Genomic DNA, 15,252 nt, shown 5'->3' with positions numbered 1-15,252 from the left:
GCTTTATAGAACTTAATTGGCTTTAATTGCCATTAGAGTCAACCAAGCAGCAATCCTGCCCCAAAAAGATTCAGAAAGTTTTGCTCCACCAAATGAGCAGGTTGTATTTATAACCAGGAAAAAGAACGTGACATATGGAAAATGGTAATGAGACAAAAACAAACCTATAGGTCACAGCTAGTGTGCATGACATCTGAGCATAGTTTGAACAGTTGGCCCCTGAGATTGGCTGAGATGTAGCTACTTGCTATGAGAGTAGATTACAGTCTGCTTACCTACCAAGGTAGGTTACAGTTCATTATGAATGAAGAAACAATTTATACAGGCCAAACTTTATTATGTATGGAGGCAACTTTGGACCAATTTTTATAGTACTTGGTTTCTTTTAACTTTGTAGCGGATTGATTGCAAAAAAAATAAAAATAAAAAAATCTCCGTAGTTGTGCCCTTGGCAAGGTGACTTTTCAGCTTCTCTTACTAGGAGGAAGAGTCTTTCCCACCTTTGAAGCTGGCCTCCATTATATGACTTGCTCTGGCCAATCCACTGCAGCAGAAGTGAAGCTGAATGATTTTGGACACTGGGCCTTGAGAAGTCCAATGTGATTCCACAGGTCTCCTGGACCCTTTCCTCAGCCAGGAGAGCAAACCCAAGCAGCCTGTTCCAGGGGAGGCTACTCTGCCCCAGCTGGTGCCACCTGACCAGCCAGCTGCCCACGGAGCCTTCACAGGCCCTGCCCGCGTCAGCAGAACTGACCCCCAGCCACATCACATGACTCATCATCAGGTATTATCTTTAAATTATAACTTAAATTATAGTTTATTTCATAATATTATTGTGACAAACAGAAAACTCACACAACTCTACAGAGCTTCTCCTTTTTGAAAAGATCTCTTACTTGCTGAAGATGCTGGCTTTGGACTTTCAGTTTCCCACTAATTACATCCCAGGTGTTATTTTATTGTTAGTCTGTATTCCTGGTAAACTAGTACTTGATCTATAGGCTGCATTTGTTTCATGTTTTTTTGACGAGGATATTTTACAGGGATGTTTCTCTGCATTGCGTCAGAGAGCACTTGATGTTTGGCAACAGCTTGTCGTGATGAGACGTTTGAACAGCTGGATTCTGTGACTCATTTTGGACAGGGCTGGGAGACCCGCGGGAAGATTCCTGGAGTCAGGTCTTCGTTGGACCTTTTTTTATTTATATTTTTTCTTTGGTACTGGAGATCAAACTCAGGACCTTGTACTTGAGAGGCAGGCATGGTGCCACTGAGATAAATCCCAGGCCCTGAGTTGGACCTTTTTGAAAGGCAAGTGGGATTTTTTTTCTGTACTAGAGTTTTAAACCCAAGGCCTTCCTACCATGCTACATCCCTGCTCACTTTATTTTATGTCACGGTCTTGTTAAATTGCCCAGATGGGCTGGAACTTCTGGTCTTCCTTCCTGAGCCTCCCCGGGTGCTGGGATCACAGATGGTGCCACCACACTGGCTAAGACAGGTAGGGTTCAGACAGGCTGTCTGGTACAGAGGCCAAGGCAGGGGCCCGGAGGGCTGGGTTGTCATCCTAATGACGGTCCTGGTGCATGGTGCACTCTGTGGTAACACCACTCTTGTGCCCGGTGTGACCCTTGCTGTGAGGGCTGTGCGGGCTCCTTGGGTCCATGTGCTTAGTGATGACAATTGCTCTGAATCTTCCTGGATCAATGACTTTTTCCCTCCCTCTGGGTCTGACACGGGGCCCTAGAGGGGAGATCTGAAATGGACAGACTTGAAACAATCACTTTTTTTGTTTTCGCTCATGGAACCTTCGTATGTTTGATAGCAGCGACTGACTGAGCCATGAACAATGGCCCAGTTCTGACCAGTGTGACCTACAGGGAGGTCTATTCTCAGCATTTCTGCAGAATTTTGTTTTTCTCTTTCCCTGAACTGAAAGAAATGTGTGAAGAGATGCTTTGCAGCCATGCTTCCTCCGGAGGTGGTTGTGTGATAACATGGTGACTGGCAGTGGCAGCTGTCTTGTCACAATGAGGACATGGCCAACATGTTGAGGATGTAGGAAAAGAACTGGGAAGAACACTGGTTCTTAAGAAACTTGCTGAGTTGTGAACTAATCCTGAAACCACTGTTGCCAAATACGCATTATGCAAAGCACAACCCCCAGCGATTTCATCCATGCTTAATCAGGCATTCTTTTACTTGCAGCCGAAGATACCCTGTGGGTTAGTGTTTTCAAATCCATGGCTGAGCAAAATCAATTAGTGGGCCCTAGCAAACATTTTAAAAAGTGAAATACAGTAATACAGATAATACAAGGATGCTTGGCTGCATAGAAGGGATTAAGTATTGCTCTGCAAAACTCTTGATTGAATCACATGTCCCAGGGGATTGAATCACATGTGCCAGGTTCGGTTCCCAGGAAAGCAGGCCCTGAGGCAGGTTTTAGAATCTGGACAGAATTTCAGGTGCTGAATGAGGGACGCCCTGGGATCCACTCCTGGGGAGGAAAAGAGAAGGGGTTCTTCTGAGGGGAGAAAGTTGCCCTGAGGTTCATGTCCAGTACCCACCTTAACTAACTCTTCCTGGAACCCGGAAGTTCGAATGGCTCTTGGGAATCATCTGGAGTTGGGCCAAATGGCCACGCCTTTGTGCTGTGTCTTGATCGATGGACCAGTCATTGCACAAGGGCTCTCCCAGGGGAGTGGCATGGCCTGGGGCAGGGACTCACATCGAGGGTCCACCAGCTGCAGACTGAGGACAGTGCTCCCTGCAGCTGCAGCCGGGGCAACAGGGCCCTCCTTGGAAGAGGGCGGAACATTTCCTATCCGATCCGGGGTATCTGGGTGCATGTGTGTGCGTGGCAGTGCAGGTTGTAATGGGAATGTCCTTACTGAGGGTCCTGGTCCCTGAAGTCTGCAAGGCCCCCAGCCTGCTTTCTTCTCCTCATTTCTCGCAGGGTGGAGTCAGCTCCCCCTCTGGCCGCCTCTGTGAGACGCAGTCTGGCCGGGCTGAGACAGCCCCGGCACTCTTAGAAACACCGACACCACACGGCACTGCAAGGGCCTCCCATGCACTGGGAAAGGGCAGCTGCTGCCAGTGTCCCCAAATGAAAATGACCGAGGAGACTTCACGCCAGGCAGGGTGCTGCTCTCCCTGTGAAGTGCACACACTCTCCTGGGGCCCCTCCAGCTTGTCTTGCTGCGTCCTCCTCCACCCTCAGTTTCTTTCTTCCCATCTCCCACCCCCACTGATTGTCCTCTATGTCCTGTAATTGTAAGTGGGTTAGAGGGGTGGAGCAAACCTTGCTCAGGGCAGAAATCCGGAGGACCTGTCCAGCTAGTGGCTTGTCAAGGCCAGCAGCCCCTGTGGCTCCTTCATATCTGTGTTATACCAGGGAAAGGAAGGTACAGACCAGAGGGAGGTCAAGGTTTCTGCCTTCCGATTGGCAAAGAGTGCCTCAGTTTCTGCAGAGCTGGGAATGATAGTTGGGCTTCCTGTGGGTTGGAATCCATGAGAAGCTTGCAGAAATGCATTCCTGGGCTGCCCCCCACACAAAGTTCAGTGCACTGGGCTCTGCAAGGGACTGACCCAGGCATCTGCATCAAACAAACAAGCAAGCTTTTCACCAAAATAATTTTACTCTTATAAATTGGGCAAGTTGGTTCACATCTACAATCCCAGCACTGGGAGGCTGAGGCAAGAGGACCACCACAAATTCAAGGCCAGTCTGGGCTACATGGTGAGTTCAAGGCCAGCCTGGACTACAAAGTGAGATCGTCTCAAAAAACAAAACAAAACAAAACAAAACAAAGGTGATGGCTCTTTACCTGCTGCTATCCTCTAACAGCCAGAGAATTCTCTTACACAACCAGGTGTACTTATCAAACTCGAGACGTGTACTGTGATCTCATCCACAGAGCCAATTGTCCCTCACCTTTGAAATAATCACATGGCACTTTTAGTTGTCTCTTTTGATAGATGCCTTTTAATCTGAAAGTGCCTTCGCTTTATTTTTTTTTTCCTGTGGTCATGTCTGACCTTGACACGCAGAGTCTCGACGGTTGTCAGATGGCCTGCCCCTCGGTCCGTGTGTGCCCCAGGAATTGTATGTTGGACATCTCTGTTGACCTTGAAGCCCTGGAGCAGAGGGGCGGCCCTGTCCAAGACCCCCGTTATCATCTCAGCTCTTACTCTCAATAATTCCAATGCCCAAATAGCTTTATGGGACACCAGATTTAGTCCCTCAGAGGGATTCTGAGTTGATGATTTTTTTTTTTTTTTTTAAAGATCCGATTTACTGGAAACTGAAATCCCAGAGACTTCTTTAATTGTCTGGGTAGCTAAGCTGGCTGAGTTTCAGGGAATCCTGCTGGGCTTTTAATTTCTCCCTGACTTTGATCCTCTGGAAGGCAGGAGGGCTCAAGCAAGCAGGTCCAAGTAGGCTGAAGCTTTGGGGTGGGAATGGGCAGGGACAAGGGAGGGGTCCAGGCTGGATGGCAGCGACAAAAATAGCTACAGTGTCATGCAGGCAATGTGTGAGCTTTTGGGTTGCCTCCTTACCCAGAATCCTTGCTGCTCAGTGGAGAGAAACAGAGCAGGGCATGGTGGCACACTCCTGTAATCCCAGCTCTTGGGAGGCTGAGGCAGGAGGATTGCTGCATATTCCAGGGTAGCCTGAGTGACAGTAAGTTCAATATCAACCTGGACTACATTGAAAGACCCTGTCTCAGAAACACCAAAACATAACAGACAAATAGGAGGAAATAGCATTGGCTCCATTTTGTAGGCTGGGATTAAACTTAAACCTGTCTAACTGCAGAGCCTGTGTTTGCTTAACTCTGACTGAATGATGTAAATCAGGTCAGGAATGTTCTGGAAGGAAACCCAGGTCTGAGGCTGAGGACACAACTTAACTGAGGCCATAACCTGCTGGTGCCAGGTCTAAAGATCACTCAACAGAAGCCAGGTGTGGCGGCACAAGTCTGTTAGCCCAGCACTCTGGGCTCTGTAGTGAGTCCAGGGCCAGCCTGGTCTACATAGTGAGTCCCGGTCTCAAAAACAGACAAACAAAACCCGAAGATCACCCAACAGGCCTGGGTACACTCACCTGGTCACTGATGGGTCGTGGCCTCAGTTATGTCGTGTCCTCAGTAGTCCAGGTTGGTGATTCCAGGGCACAGACTTTTCCCAGACTTTGGCTTGATCCCAGGATGCAAATAGAGATGCTGTTTGCCTCTGCGCTCTCTGTGAGCAGAAAGCAGGGCTTGATGTTCTGTCTGCACAGCTCCCCATCAGAGGGGGGCCCAGTTCACCAAATAAGGGGGTCCCATTGACCCCGGACACACCCTTAGTACAGAAATCAATGACTTCTTTTCTTCCCCCGCATAGGGTCTTGTTGTGTAGCCCAGGCTGGCCTCAAATTCATGGGGATCCTTGTGCCTCAGCCTTCTGAGTGCTGGGAGTACAGGCGTGTGTCACCACGCCCAGCTCTCCAGTTCTTTAATGACTATTGACCAGTTTTTATTTTCTGGAAGTTAAATTAAGTAGAATTTGGTGCAGCTTTAAAGTGACCCAGATTCAGGGCAAGGCGGGGTCTGGTGTGAGGGTCGAGGCAGACCTGTGCTCAGGGCTGCACACTCCTGTAGGTGCAGTACGCCGTCCCAAGCCTCTGCCGGCGTTCATCAGCAGACACTTCTGGAGCGAGTGCCAGGAGTGTATTTCGAGATCATGGTGGTTAATTGGGTCTGGCGAGGCTGAGGCAGGTGACCCAGCTGTCCTCCTGATCCTGAGGTGTTGGAGAAGGAGATTAATCCAAACCTGTTGGAGGAGACGACAGCTTTGCAAGAAAGCCCAGGATTCAGAGTGTGAAAGTTGAACTTGGGGACCTCAGGCTAAGGGCCCAGTCCTCAGGCTGTTGGGACTTCACACTTGGTCTGCTGAGTTCTTGGGGAAAAGGCCATCATGGTCAAGCCCCTGGGAAATGGACGTACAAAGTCCAAAGGAGCCTGGGAGCAATGGAAATAGAAAACAGGTCAGGAGAACGGAGAGCGGTGCACACCTGTGACATGTGAGGCAGGACTGCAAGTTCAAGCCCAGCCTGGGCAGCACAGGGAGACCCTGTCTCAAAATAAAAGTTTTAAAATGGGGGTGGGTATGGATGTGGCTCAGTGTGAAGGCCCTGGGTTCAATCCTCAGTATCACCAAAGAAGAAAAAAGAAAATTGGGGTGGGGGCTAAAGTGACTTGGGAGGTCCATACCCTCCTCGGAGGGGGCAGTAAGACCCAGTGACAGCCAACTGTCACTAAGTAGAGCCAAGCTGGTTTGGATGCTGCCTCTTCCTCTCATTCTCTGTGACATCACCCCCGCTCCGTGCCTCAGTTTCCTGATCTGTACAGGCAGATAGATAACAGACTCACCTCCTGGTTTGCTGGGAGGCCCCCCCGGGCGGGTGTTGGTGCAGCTTCTCCCGTTCCTCTCCTGTGCCATCCTCCGGCTCCGCATTAACTCACTTCGGCTTCCTGTCCCCTCTGGGTCCCCGGCTGGCCTCGGCTTCTCAGGGGACCGCAGCTGAGTGTGCTGCCGGAAATGCCTCATCGTCACCCTAGGAGGGAAAGAGCAGCCACACACGGCTCTCAGATCTCCCCAGGAGTCGAGGACGTGAGCCCTGCTCCTCAGAAGAGAAACTGAGGCCGGGAGAGGGGAAGACGCTGGTCCACAGTACACAGCTGCAAAATAAGGATTCGCACTGGGAGCGGCAGACTCGGAAGCCTCCTCTCTCCCTTCCCACACCCTGATGTCCCTTTCTTCTCTTCCACAAACCCGGGAACGAATCACAAGGGACAGCGGGTATTGTCCGGGTCCACCGTCACTGGCAAATCCACCTCTCTCCAAGAGGCAGGTGCCGGGATCCCCCAATCTGACCCCTCTCTGGGACTCGGCCTGGCCACCCACTCCATCCCATCAGTGAGGCCGCTTGCATCGACCTGGCTGGCCATACCTCGCCTTGTCACGCACCACTGCTGCTAGAGTGGAGTACAGTACAGGCCTGTAATCCCAGTGCTCTAGGAGGCTGAGGCAGGAGGATCAAGAGTTCTAGATCAGGCTGGACAATTTAGCAAGATCCTGTCTGAAAAATAAAAAATAAAAAAGGCCTGAGGGTGTAGCTCAGTGTCTCTGCGCTCTATTTCCACTGCGCGCGCGCACACACACACACACACACACACACACACACACACAGAATAAAATGCTGACTTAGAAACTGAAGCCTAGAGAGGCTATCTTGCCTCATAGCCAGCTAGGGGCAGCCTGTAATCCTAGTCTCCCTGGCTCCAGGGCTGCAGCTGCCCCAGCAGACATCCTACAAGAGGGCCATGGAACAGAGTTAGGAGCCCAGGGTGCTGTGCGGTAAAGGCCCAAGGAAGAGAGAGGTGGGGAGGGGAGAGGAAGAGGACGCTCCTGTTCTCAGAGCTCTGCCTATGCGGCTGGAAAAGAGACCAGCTTGGTATTTCACTTTTCAAAGCAGAATGAGCAGATGGTGGTTTTCAAGGTTGTCCATGATTTGAGCTGGTTAAGCATAAGGAAGAATCGCTCTCAGAGTGAAAAGCGCTCTCTCACATAGGAAACGATATGGATAGAACTTTTTATTTTATTGTTACTATTATCATTTATGGTTTTTTGAGACAAGGTTTTGCTTTGTAGTTCAGGCCGGCCTTGAACTGACTATGTAGCCCAGGCTGGCCTCAAACTCGTGACAATCCTCCTGCCTCAGCCTCCTGACTGTTGGGAAGAGATAAATGTGCACCACCACGCCTAACTTGGGTGGAACTTTTCAGTTTGGGAAGAAAATATTGCTCCTCCTCCCCCACCCTCCCCAGGCTGGCCTGGAGGGACAAGGGGACAAAAGGAAGGGGTAAATTTATCAGCAGGCTTCGTTAAACTAGGATTTGGATTTTTGGAGAAGCAAAGACCAACTCTACCCGTGGCCCAGCTGCCTCATGTGTAAGATAGGGATGAATGTGAGTAACCACCCTGTAGATTTATTGTGAGGAATTTTTTTTCTGAGCATACATTTTGGTGTTTTATTTTTTTCCCATTCCCCTGTCCTCCCTTCACCCCTTACATCCTTCTTATTTACAAAGACTTTGCTTCCATGTTTTCTTTTTCTCATGTTATTTTTCTTTTCCCTTCTTTCCTTTCTCCTACCCTTCCCACTTTCCCTATTCCTTTAGCCCTTTGCTTTTCTTTTTTCTTTTTTTGGTGCCGGGAATCAAACTCATGACCTTGTGCTTGCGAGGCAGGTGTCAGGACCACGGAGCTAAATCCCCGGCCCTAGCCCTTTTCTCCCTACTGCACATTATCAGTTATGCAATTTGAACCTTACTTACACTCTTAGATTTTCACACCAGAGAGACTTCGGTATTTCCACATGTGTGTCCTATTTATTTCACTTAAGTGTGTGGCCTTAATATGCATCCATTTAGCTATAAATGTCTCTAGTTCCCTGTTCTTTATGGCTGCATAGTGCTCCATTTTACTGAAAAGCCACATCTTCTTTATTCCAGGCTCTAATTGATGGGCAATTGGGCTGTTTCCAAGTTTTAGCTACAAACTGTGCTGCTATAAATATGGGAGAGCATATATTGCCATGATATGCTTCTTTGAATTCTTTTGGAAGAGTATTTTAAATTGATTATTGTAGGGGAGGTATTTAGAACAATGCCTGGTACGTGGTAAGTTTACATTTGTTACGAGCCAGATGTTGTGTCTCACACCTGTAATCCCAGCAATCAAGAAGCCGAGGCAGGAGGATTGCTGTGAGTTTGAGGCCAACCTGAGCTACATAGCAAGACCCTGTCTCAAAGAAATCAATTATTACTATTATTTTTCTTATCAGCACAGTTATTATGTAGGTAACAGAGTTTGGGTTGCTGGGGCTGGGCAGGAAGTTATAGGGGTGTGAGGTGATTAGGGCCTACGGAGGAAGATAGTCAAGGGAGAAATTTTCTATGGTGAGAAAGATCATAATTTATTGGCCTAATATACTAGTAGTTATGTAGACTGCTATGTTTAATATTTGAAAAAGAGTTAAAGTACCATTTTTCTCTCTCTGAAAGAAGTCTGGAAGAAGTATGAGTTCAGGGCTATTGATTCCACAAGATGGTCAGGAATCCACAGTCCTGTTCTTGTGCTTTAGCTTATTATGGTTATAAGATGGCTGCAGGAGCTCCAGTCATTGTATCTGTATTTTAGACAGTAAGAAGGATAATGGCAAATGAAGGAATGAGGGTGTGCCAACTAAGTCAGTCAGCCCTTTGTTGTTTAGTTTGTTTGGTGTGTTCGTTGTTTTGTTTTTTGAGACAGAGTCTCACTACATAGTTCATTCAGAGTGGCTTTAAACTCACTATGTAGACCAGGCTGGCCTTAAACTCCTGGGGATCCTCCTGCCTCAGTCTCCTGAGTGTTGGGATGACAGGCGTGTGCCACCATGCCTGGCACTCTGTTTTGTTTTTTTGAGGCTGCACCTTGCTTAAGTGTCTTCTCATTTTGTTGTTGTTTAATTCCTGGGTTGATGCTTGTAAATTGCTTATGGCAAGTAGCTTTATTGCAAGTATTTAGAACCCTTAGGCAAGGGTTCTACTTCTCAGAGATGTCTACTTCTCAGAGATGGCTGTTTTGTTTTTTGAAACAGGGTCTCATTACATTAGTTCAGTCTGGCTTTCAACTCATTAAGTAGCCCAGGCTGGCCTTGAACTCACAGATGTCCTCCTGCCTCAGCCTCCCAAGTGCTGAGATTACAGGTGTGTGCCACCACACTTGGCCGAGTCAGTCTTTTTAAAGGCACTTTTTTATCCCCTTAAAGACACTTTCCTGAAAGCCCTATGAGACCCTAAACCAAGGAGCCAGATATAAGTGATTTATTCGGAAAAGACTCCCACAGGGAGGGAAAGGAAGAAGGTGAGCAAGCTGCAGATCCAGGTTGGCCTCAGCCTGGGCCCAGGGGGAGCTGGGAGCTTGTCCTGCCTCAGACGAAAGGTGCTGGGCAGACACTGGCATGGGGTCCCTGGAAGACACTAGGAGGAAGTCAAACTCCTGGGGCCCTGGAGGCAGTGCCTGATTCTGTGTTGGCATCAGAGACATTGCAGGTGCTGGTGAACATGGCACAGAGCCAGTCAGGGCATCGAGGTTGGGCACCAGCACAGCTCCCTGTGCCCCTCGCCATACGCTGGGCCCAGATCATCCTCTTACCATCCGTTTCTGCAAAGGATTCTGGGAGTGTGGTGTTTTGACCCAGCCATTTGGGTCCAAGTACAGAGTGGAAGGGAGGAGAGGGAGGACTTCAGGAAGGTCAACAGCGCACCTGCCACCATGAAGCTTTGGTCCCCTTGAAGAGGAGCCAGAGAGACAACCTTCTCTTAGTGCAGACGAGGGCACAGTGGAGACAAAAAAGGCCCAGAGCAGGGGCTCTGCTGCCACCTCCAGACAGGTGACCTGCTGTCCCCAGTGTCCCGTGGTCCTTGGCAGGGGCTACACACATGGGGAAGGCTGGATGTTGGCTTCTGCACAAAGATGCAACTTGGGCATAGCTGCTGGTGCCAAACTGAAATGAACGCTGGCTTCCCTCCCAGCACAGAGTCCTGCAGCACTGGTTCAAGGTCACCTGTGTGTCTTAGAGGAAGGTGTGGAGAAGCTGTGGCCGCCAGGGTCTCAGAAGAACACAGAATCTGATTTAGGTGGGACAAAGGACTTTGAAAAAGGGCCTGTGGTCCAAGTGTTAGGGGCTGAGGGGACAGAGAAGGGAGAAAGACAGAGAGCGGTGATGGAGAAAGCCACTGTGCCTGAGAACAGGAGGAGGCGGGGGAAGGGACAGCATGGCCGAAAGCCCCTGAGGGGTCATCCAGACAGACGCTGCAGCTGTGAGGGACGTGACTGCCACCAGAGACACAAAGCCAAAGTGAGGGTGGACTTGGGAAGAAATGGCCCACCTGTCCTACCTCTCACCCTGCAGGTTCCCTGCCAGTCCCTGCCATTGGCCAAACTATCCACTTCTGGGGACACAGGGAAAGCACGGAAGGGCAAAGAATGAATTGGAGCAGGAAATGGACTTGGTAAAACCCTATATGTGGCTGGGTGTGATGCCACACACTGGTGACCCCAGCTACTCAGGAGGCTCAGGCAGGAGGATGACAAGTCAGAACAGACCCAGTCTTGGAATAAAAAATAGAGTGGGGATGCAGTTCAGTGACCCCTGGTTCAGTCCCCAGTACTGAAAATCATACTATGTAGTTCAGGTTGGCCTTGACTTCACTATGTGTATAGCCTAGGGTTACCTTGAACTCTTGGGGATCCTCCTGCCTCAGCCTCCTGAGTGCTGGGGTTATTTATGTGCACCACCATGCCCAGCTTTATACTGTTTTGTTTAGAGAACAAATTACAAGAATCTGCGTATTCAAAACAGATGCTAATTTTCTTCGGAATATTTTTTTCCACAGTTAGTTGAATCCCTGGATTTGGAGGTCTGACTGTACCTGGAGAAAATGGTCACCCTGGTCATGGCTACCCAATCTCTCAGCTACCTCAACTCACACCAATATCCTATTTATCAGTCCTTGTGGCCCAGGAAATGGCATTTTCTGGGACAGAAGCTGTGATTGGCTCAACCCGGGTGGGTGTTTCCTTCTTATCCAATCAGCCACGGTAGGAGGCAGGACCGGTGACATCCCACTCTACAAAGCTGAGAGTAGACCCATTCCGCAGGCTTTACTGATTTACAGGAGTCTAAGCCTGGGCGGACAGCTCCAGGAAGTTGGATACTCAAGCCCAAAGTGTTTTTGTTTTTTGTTTTTTTCCTCCCTGGAACGGTTAGTTTGCTGTGTCATAAACAAACACACCCTCGATGGTGGAAGTCAGAATGTAGTCAGGCAGCCTGACACTTCTGTTAATGAATTAGCATTGTTTTTCATTTCAGTGTTGTCCGCGAGATGAAATATTTAACAGTCCTTGCAGGCTATAAAGTTTTCCATTTGGCGCTCGTGAATGCAGGAAATTGAGGCTCAGTCTCCTGCCAACCTCGAACCTGGCCGCCTGTGCCGGTGTCTGGGGATCACTTTCCCAGTTCCGGTCAGGGGCTTTTTACCATCTGGCCTAGGCCTTGACTCTGTGTATTTCGGCCAGGATGTCAAAGCCAGGTCGGGGCAACTGCATCCTCTTTCCTGAGAAGTGATTAAGACTTTTAAAAAATAAATAAACTGGGCCCCCAAATGGGAGCTCGTGTGAAGCAAGCTGAGCAGGAGAGGGGGAAGCAGAGTAAATAGTTTTAAACAGAGGCCAGGTGGGTCCCGAGAGACAGCTGCAGAGAGGAACTGCTCTGGTTGCTGGCAGCTTTCTGGTTCTTGGTTCTGGATGCTTATAGTGCTCTGCTCCCAGCTTTTGTGACCTAGCCCTATTATTCATTCATATAATTCAACCTGCATCTGTTACAAGAAGAAACTGCAATCTATACTCAATAAGAAAACAGTATTTCATGGAACAGGAAGTGCAGAGCTAAGGTGGGTTTCGGGCATGGTATGCTCAGGGTTAAATCATTCTGTCTACGCTCTTTCCGCCATCACATCTTGTTTTTGATCTTACACTGTCTTCCCTCGGGGCTACGGAAAGGCTGCCAGCAACAGCAGCAGCAGCATACTTCTTTGCTCCTATCCACAGAGGTAGAGAAACATCTCCCTCCAACGCCGGGCTATACATCCTTCCTTCCTGTCTGATTAGATCACTGTCAGCTATGTGCCTGCCTATTCCTGGTGCAGCCAGTCTCTCAGAGAACTTATATCCTTGGTACAGTTGTTGGCAAGGAGGGTGAGATGGCAGTGTTTAAAATGAATGGAGAAATCTACTCTTCCAGGCCCTGGGCTGAAGAAGAGGGTGGTTCCCTGAACTGGGGCATGACGGGAAGGAGAGGTGACAGGTGCTGGAGGGGTTCAAAGATCATCTTGAGTGGACTCCTGATCCTTGTCACCAAGAGTTCCTTGGGTCTCAGCCTCCTGGCCTGAGCCCGATGCCTCTGCCCGGCTCTCTGCAGCCTGGCTCCAGCCCCCATCTGCACCTCCGATCCCTCCAGCTGGTGGCCTGGCTGGCTTGCACCGCCTTCCGCTCCAGCCCTGCCGATGGCCGCAGAGCCGTTGGTGCAGTTGGATGTTCTCGTGAAACCGCCTGTGTTTCTGTGCCGCAAAAGACAGGAGGAGCGGGTTCTTCTGAGGAAGCCCTATTTTTAACAGTCCCTGAACTAAACTGAACTGAACTTCATCATCCTTGTGTCGCTGACACTTGAAATATGTGAGTCACACGCGCGGGGCTGAGGGCTGGCGCGGAGCTTTAAATATCAGACTTGGTAGAGATCACTGTTCAGAAAGCTGCTCAGGCTGGGGGCCGCTGGCTCCCTCAGAGTTGTGGCAAGGCATGGGGCTCTAGAGACAGAAGGTGCCAGGTTCAAATCCTGACATACACTCTCCCCTTCCCTGAGCTTTAGTTCCCCTGTCTGTAAAATAATGATGTTTTGTGTGTCCATAACACCGTGATCATTTTGGAGCCAAAATTCCACATTATACTTTGCGTGTGTATTTATGTCTTCCTGCAGAAACATGTGTTTGATTTAAACCCCCATACCTAACATACTGTCACACTGACTTCCCTCATGGTTACAACATGGCTGCCAGCAACAGTGGGGCCAACATGCTTCCTCCTGCACCATGTTACATTTCTGAAACCCAAATCATGATTAAGTTCCAAAATACATCTTGTGCCAGGAGTTTAGGGACAAGAGAGAGGGAACCCTTAGTGTGGCTGGGTCACAATTCATTCAGAGACCTGGGAGAGAAAGTAGAAATCACAGGGAATTAGAGTGCTCTAGAAAACCAGGACTTCCAATTATTACCTCTATGGCTGTTTCTTGAGTTTGGCCCAAAAGGAAGTAGTCAGCTTGTCTTTCAAGGCTACTTTATTTTATTTATTTTTTTTTTATTGAGTTTATTGGTACATTTAGGGATACAGTACAGTTACATTCATTGTTGGGATCATGTACCTTTACATGGCAAGTCTTGATTCTCATTTTTTTCCCCTTACCTCTGCCAAGGCTACTTTAAACTATGAAATTCTGGTAGCACAGCAAAATGCTCAGTTTTAGTCACACTGGACCCTTGATCAGACTGGGGTTCCCATCAGGCACCGTGTGGGGATGAGGGATGGTCTTCAAAAACTGAAAGGCAGTGGGCCAGGGATTTAGCTCAGTGGCACCCTGCCTGCCTCACGAGCGCAAGGTCCTGAGTTCAATCCCTAGTACCACACACACACACACACACACACACACACACACACACACAAAATTGGTAGCCTGTAATCCCAGTAGACTCAGGAGGCTGAGGCAGGAGGAACACTGCAAGTTGGAGACCAGCCTGGGCTATATAGTGCGTTCAAGACCATCCTGAACTATTAGTGAGACTGTCTCAAAAAAAAAAAAAAATGATAGGCAGATTCCTGGACACTGGTGAAGTTATTTTTTCATAAATGATTTCCTTTCTTTGTGGGAGAATTGGGCTAAGTCAGCCGTGTGTCAAGTCTGATGCTCGCTCAGTGGGGTGAGCAGGAGGGGAGGAAGGGAGCGCAGTGAGTCACAAAGTTACACTGTCACCTGGTCTCCCGAGCATGGCTGGCCTGCCGGGGTCTCTGGTGGTCGCGTAGGAGAACGTCGCCCACTCCCCTCCCGGAGACCGCCGCCCGTCTGTGCAGTCACAAAGGCGAGCGTTCCGAGGTCCGTGGCCGCCGCGTGCGAGCCGGAGCTGGGCAGCAAGGAGGAAGGGAGCGCAGTGAGTCACAAAGTTACACTGTCACCTGGTCTCCCGAGCATGGCTGGCCTGCCGGGGTCTCTGGTGGTCGCGTAGGAGAACGTCGCCCACTCCCCTCCCGGAGACCGCCGCCCGTCTGTGCAGTCACAAAGGCGAGCGTTCCGAGGTCCGTGGCCGCCGCGTGCGAGCCGGAGCTGGGCAGCAAGGGGCCTGCGAGGCGCAGGAGCTGCGCGCGGCAACAAAGACACCTCTCAGCAAAGGATCAGAGTAGCATGTATTTCCCCCAACAGATGGCTGTTATTTGGATGACACTTAAACCTCTCTTCCACTTCCCACTTCCACTGTTGTCTAAGGTTAACAAGCTTTTCGGCAATAACAGCAGCCAATACCATTCTCGTTATTGCCTGAGTTCCAGACA

At 49.5% G+C, this 15,252-nt stretch overlaps 1 protein-coding gene and 1 long non-coding RNA gene across 3 annotated transcripts in view; both read right to left on the bottom strand.

Annotated features, from left to right (window-relative positions):
* Positions 1–5,124: 5,124 nt before the first annotated feature.
* LOC104848451 lies at positions 5,125–7,103 on the bottom strand. 2 transcript variants are annotated; one of them, XR_004516788.1, is made up of 4 exons: positions 7,001–7,103; positions 6,420–6,604; positions 5,621–5,820; positions 5,125–5,247 (listed from the first exon to the last, which is right to left on the bottom strand). It is a non-coding gene; the product is annotated as an uncharacterized LOC104848451 (long non-coding RNA). The 2 variants fall into 2 exon arrangements; XR_004516787.1 differs by lacking the exon at positions 5,125–5,247 and having other exon boundaries at positions 5,504–5,820.
* A 7,755-nt stretch (positions 7,104–14,858) lies between these two features.
* The window catches only part of LOC104848453, a 4,266-nt gene continuing 3,872 nt past the window's right edge, over positions 14,859–15,252 (bottom strand). The window contains exon 3 of the mRNA XM_010604457.2: positions 14,859–14,903. Within this exon, the coding sequence (XP_010602759.1) occupies positions 14,869–14,903 (35 nt within the window). The 3' untranslated portion in view covers positions 14,859–14,868. The remainder of the gene's footprint in view (positions 14,904–15,252) is intronic.

Source organism: Fukomys damarensis, unplaced genomic scaffold, assembly GCF_012274545.1.
Source record: "Fukomys damarensis isolate Sample0158 unplaced genomic scaffold, DMR_v1.0_HiC HiC_scaffold_12, whole genome shotgun sequence".
Classification (NCBI taxonomy): Eukaryota; Metazoa; Chordata; class Mammalia; order Rodentia; family Bathyergidae; genus Fukomys; species Fukomys damarensis.
This window is presented reverse-complemented; position numbering and strand designations above follow the sequence as displayed.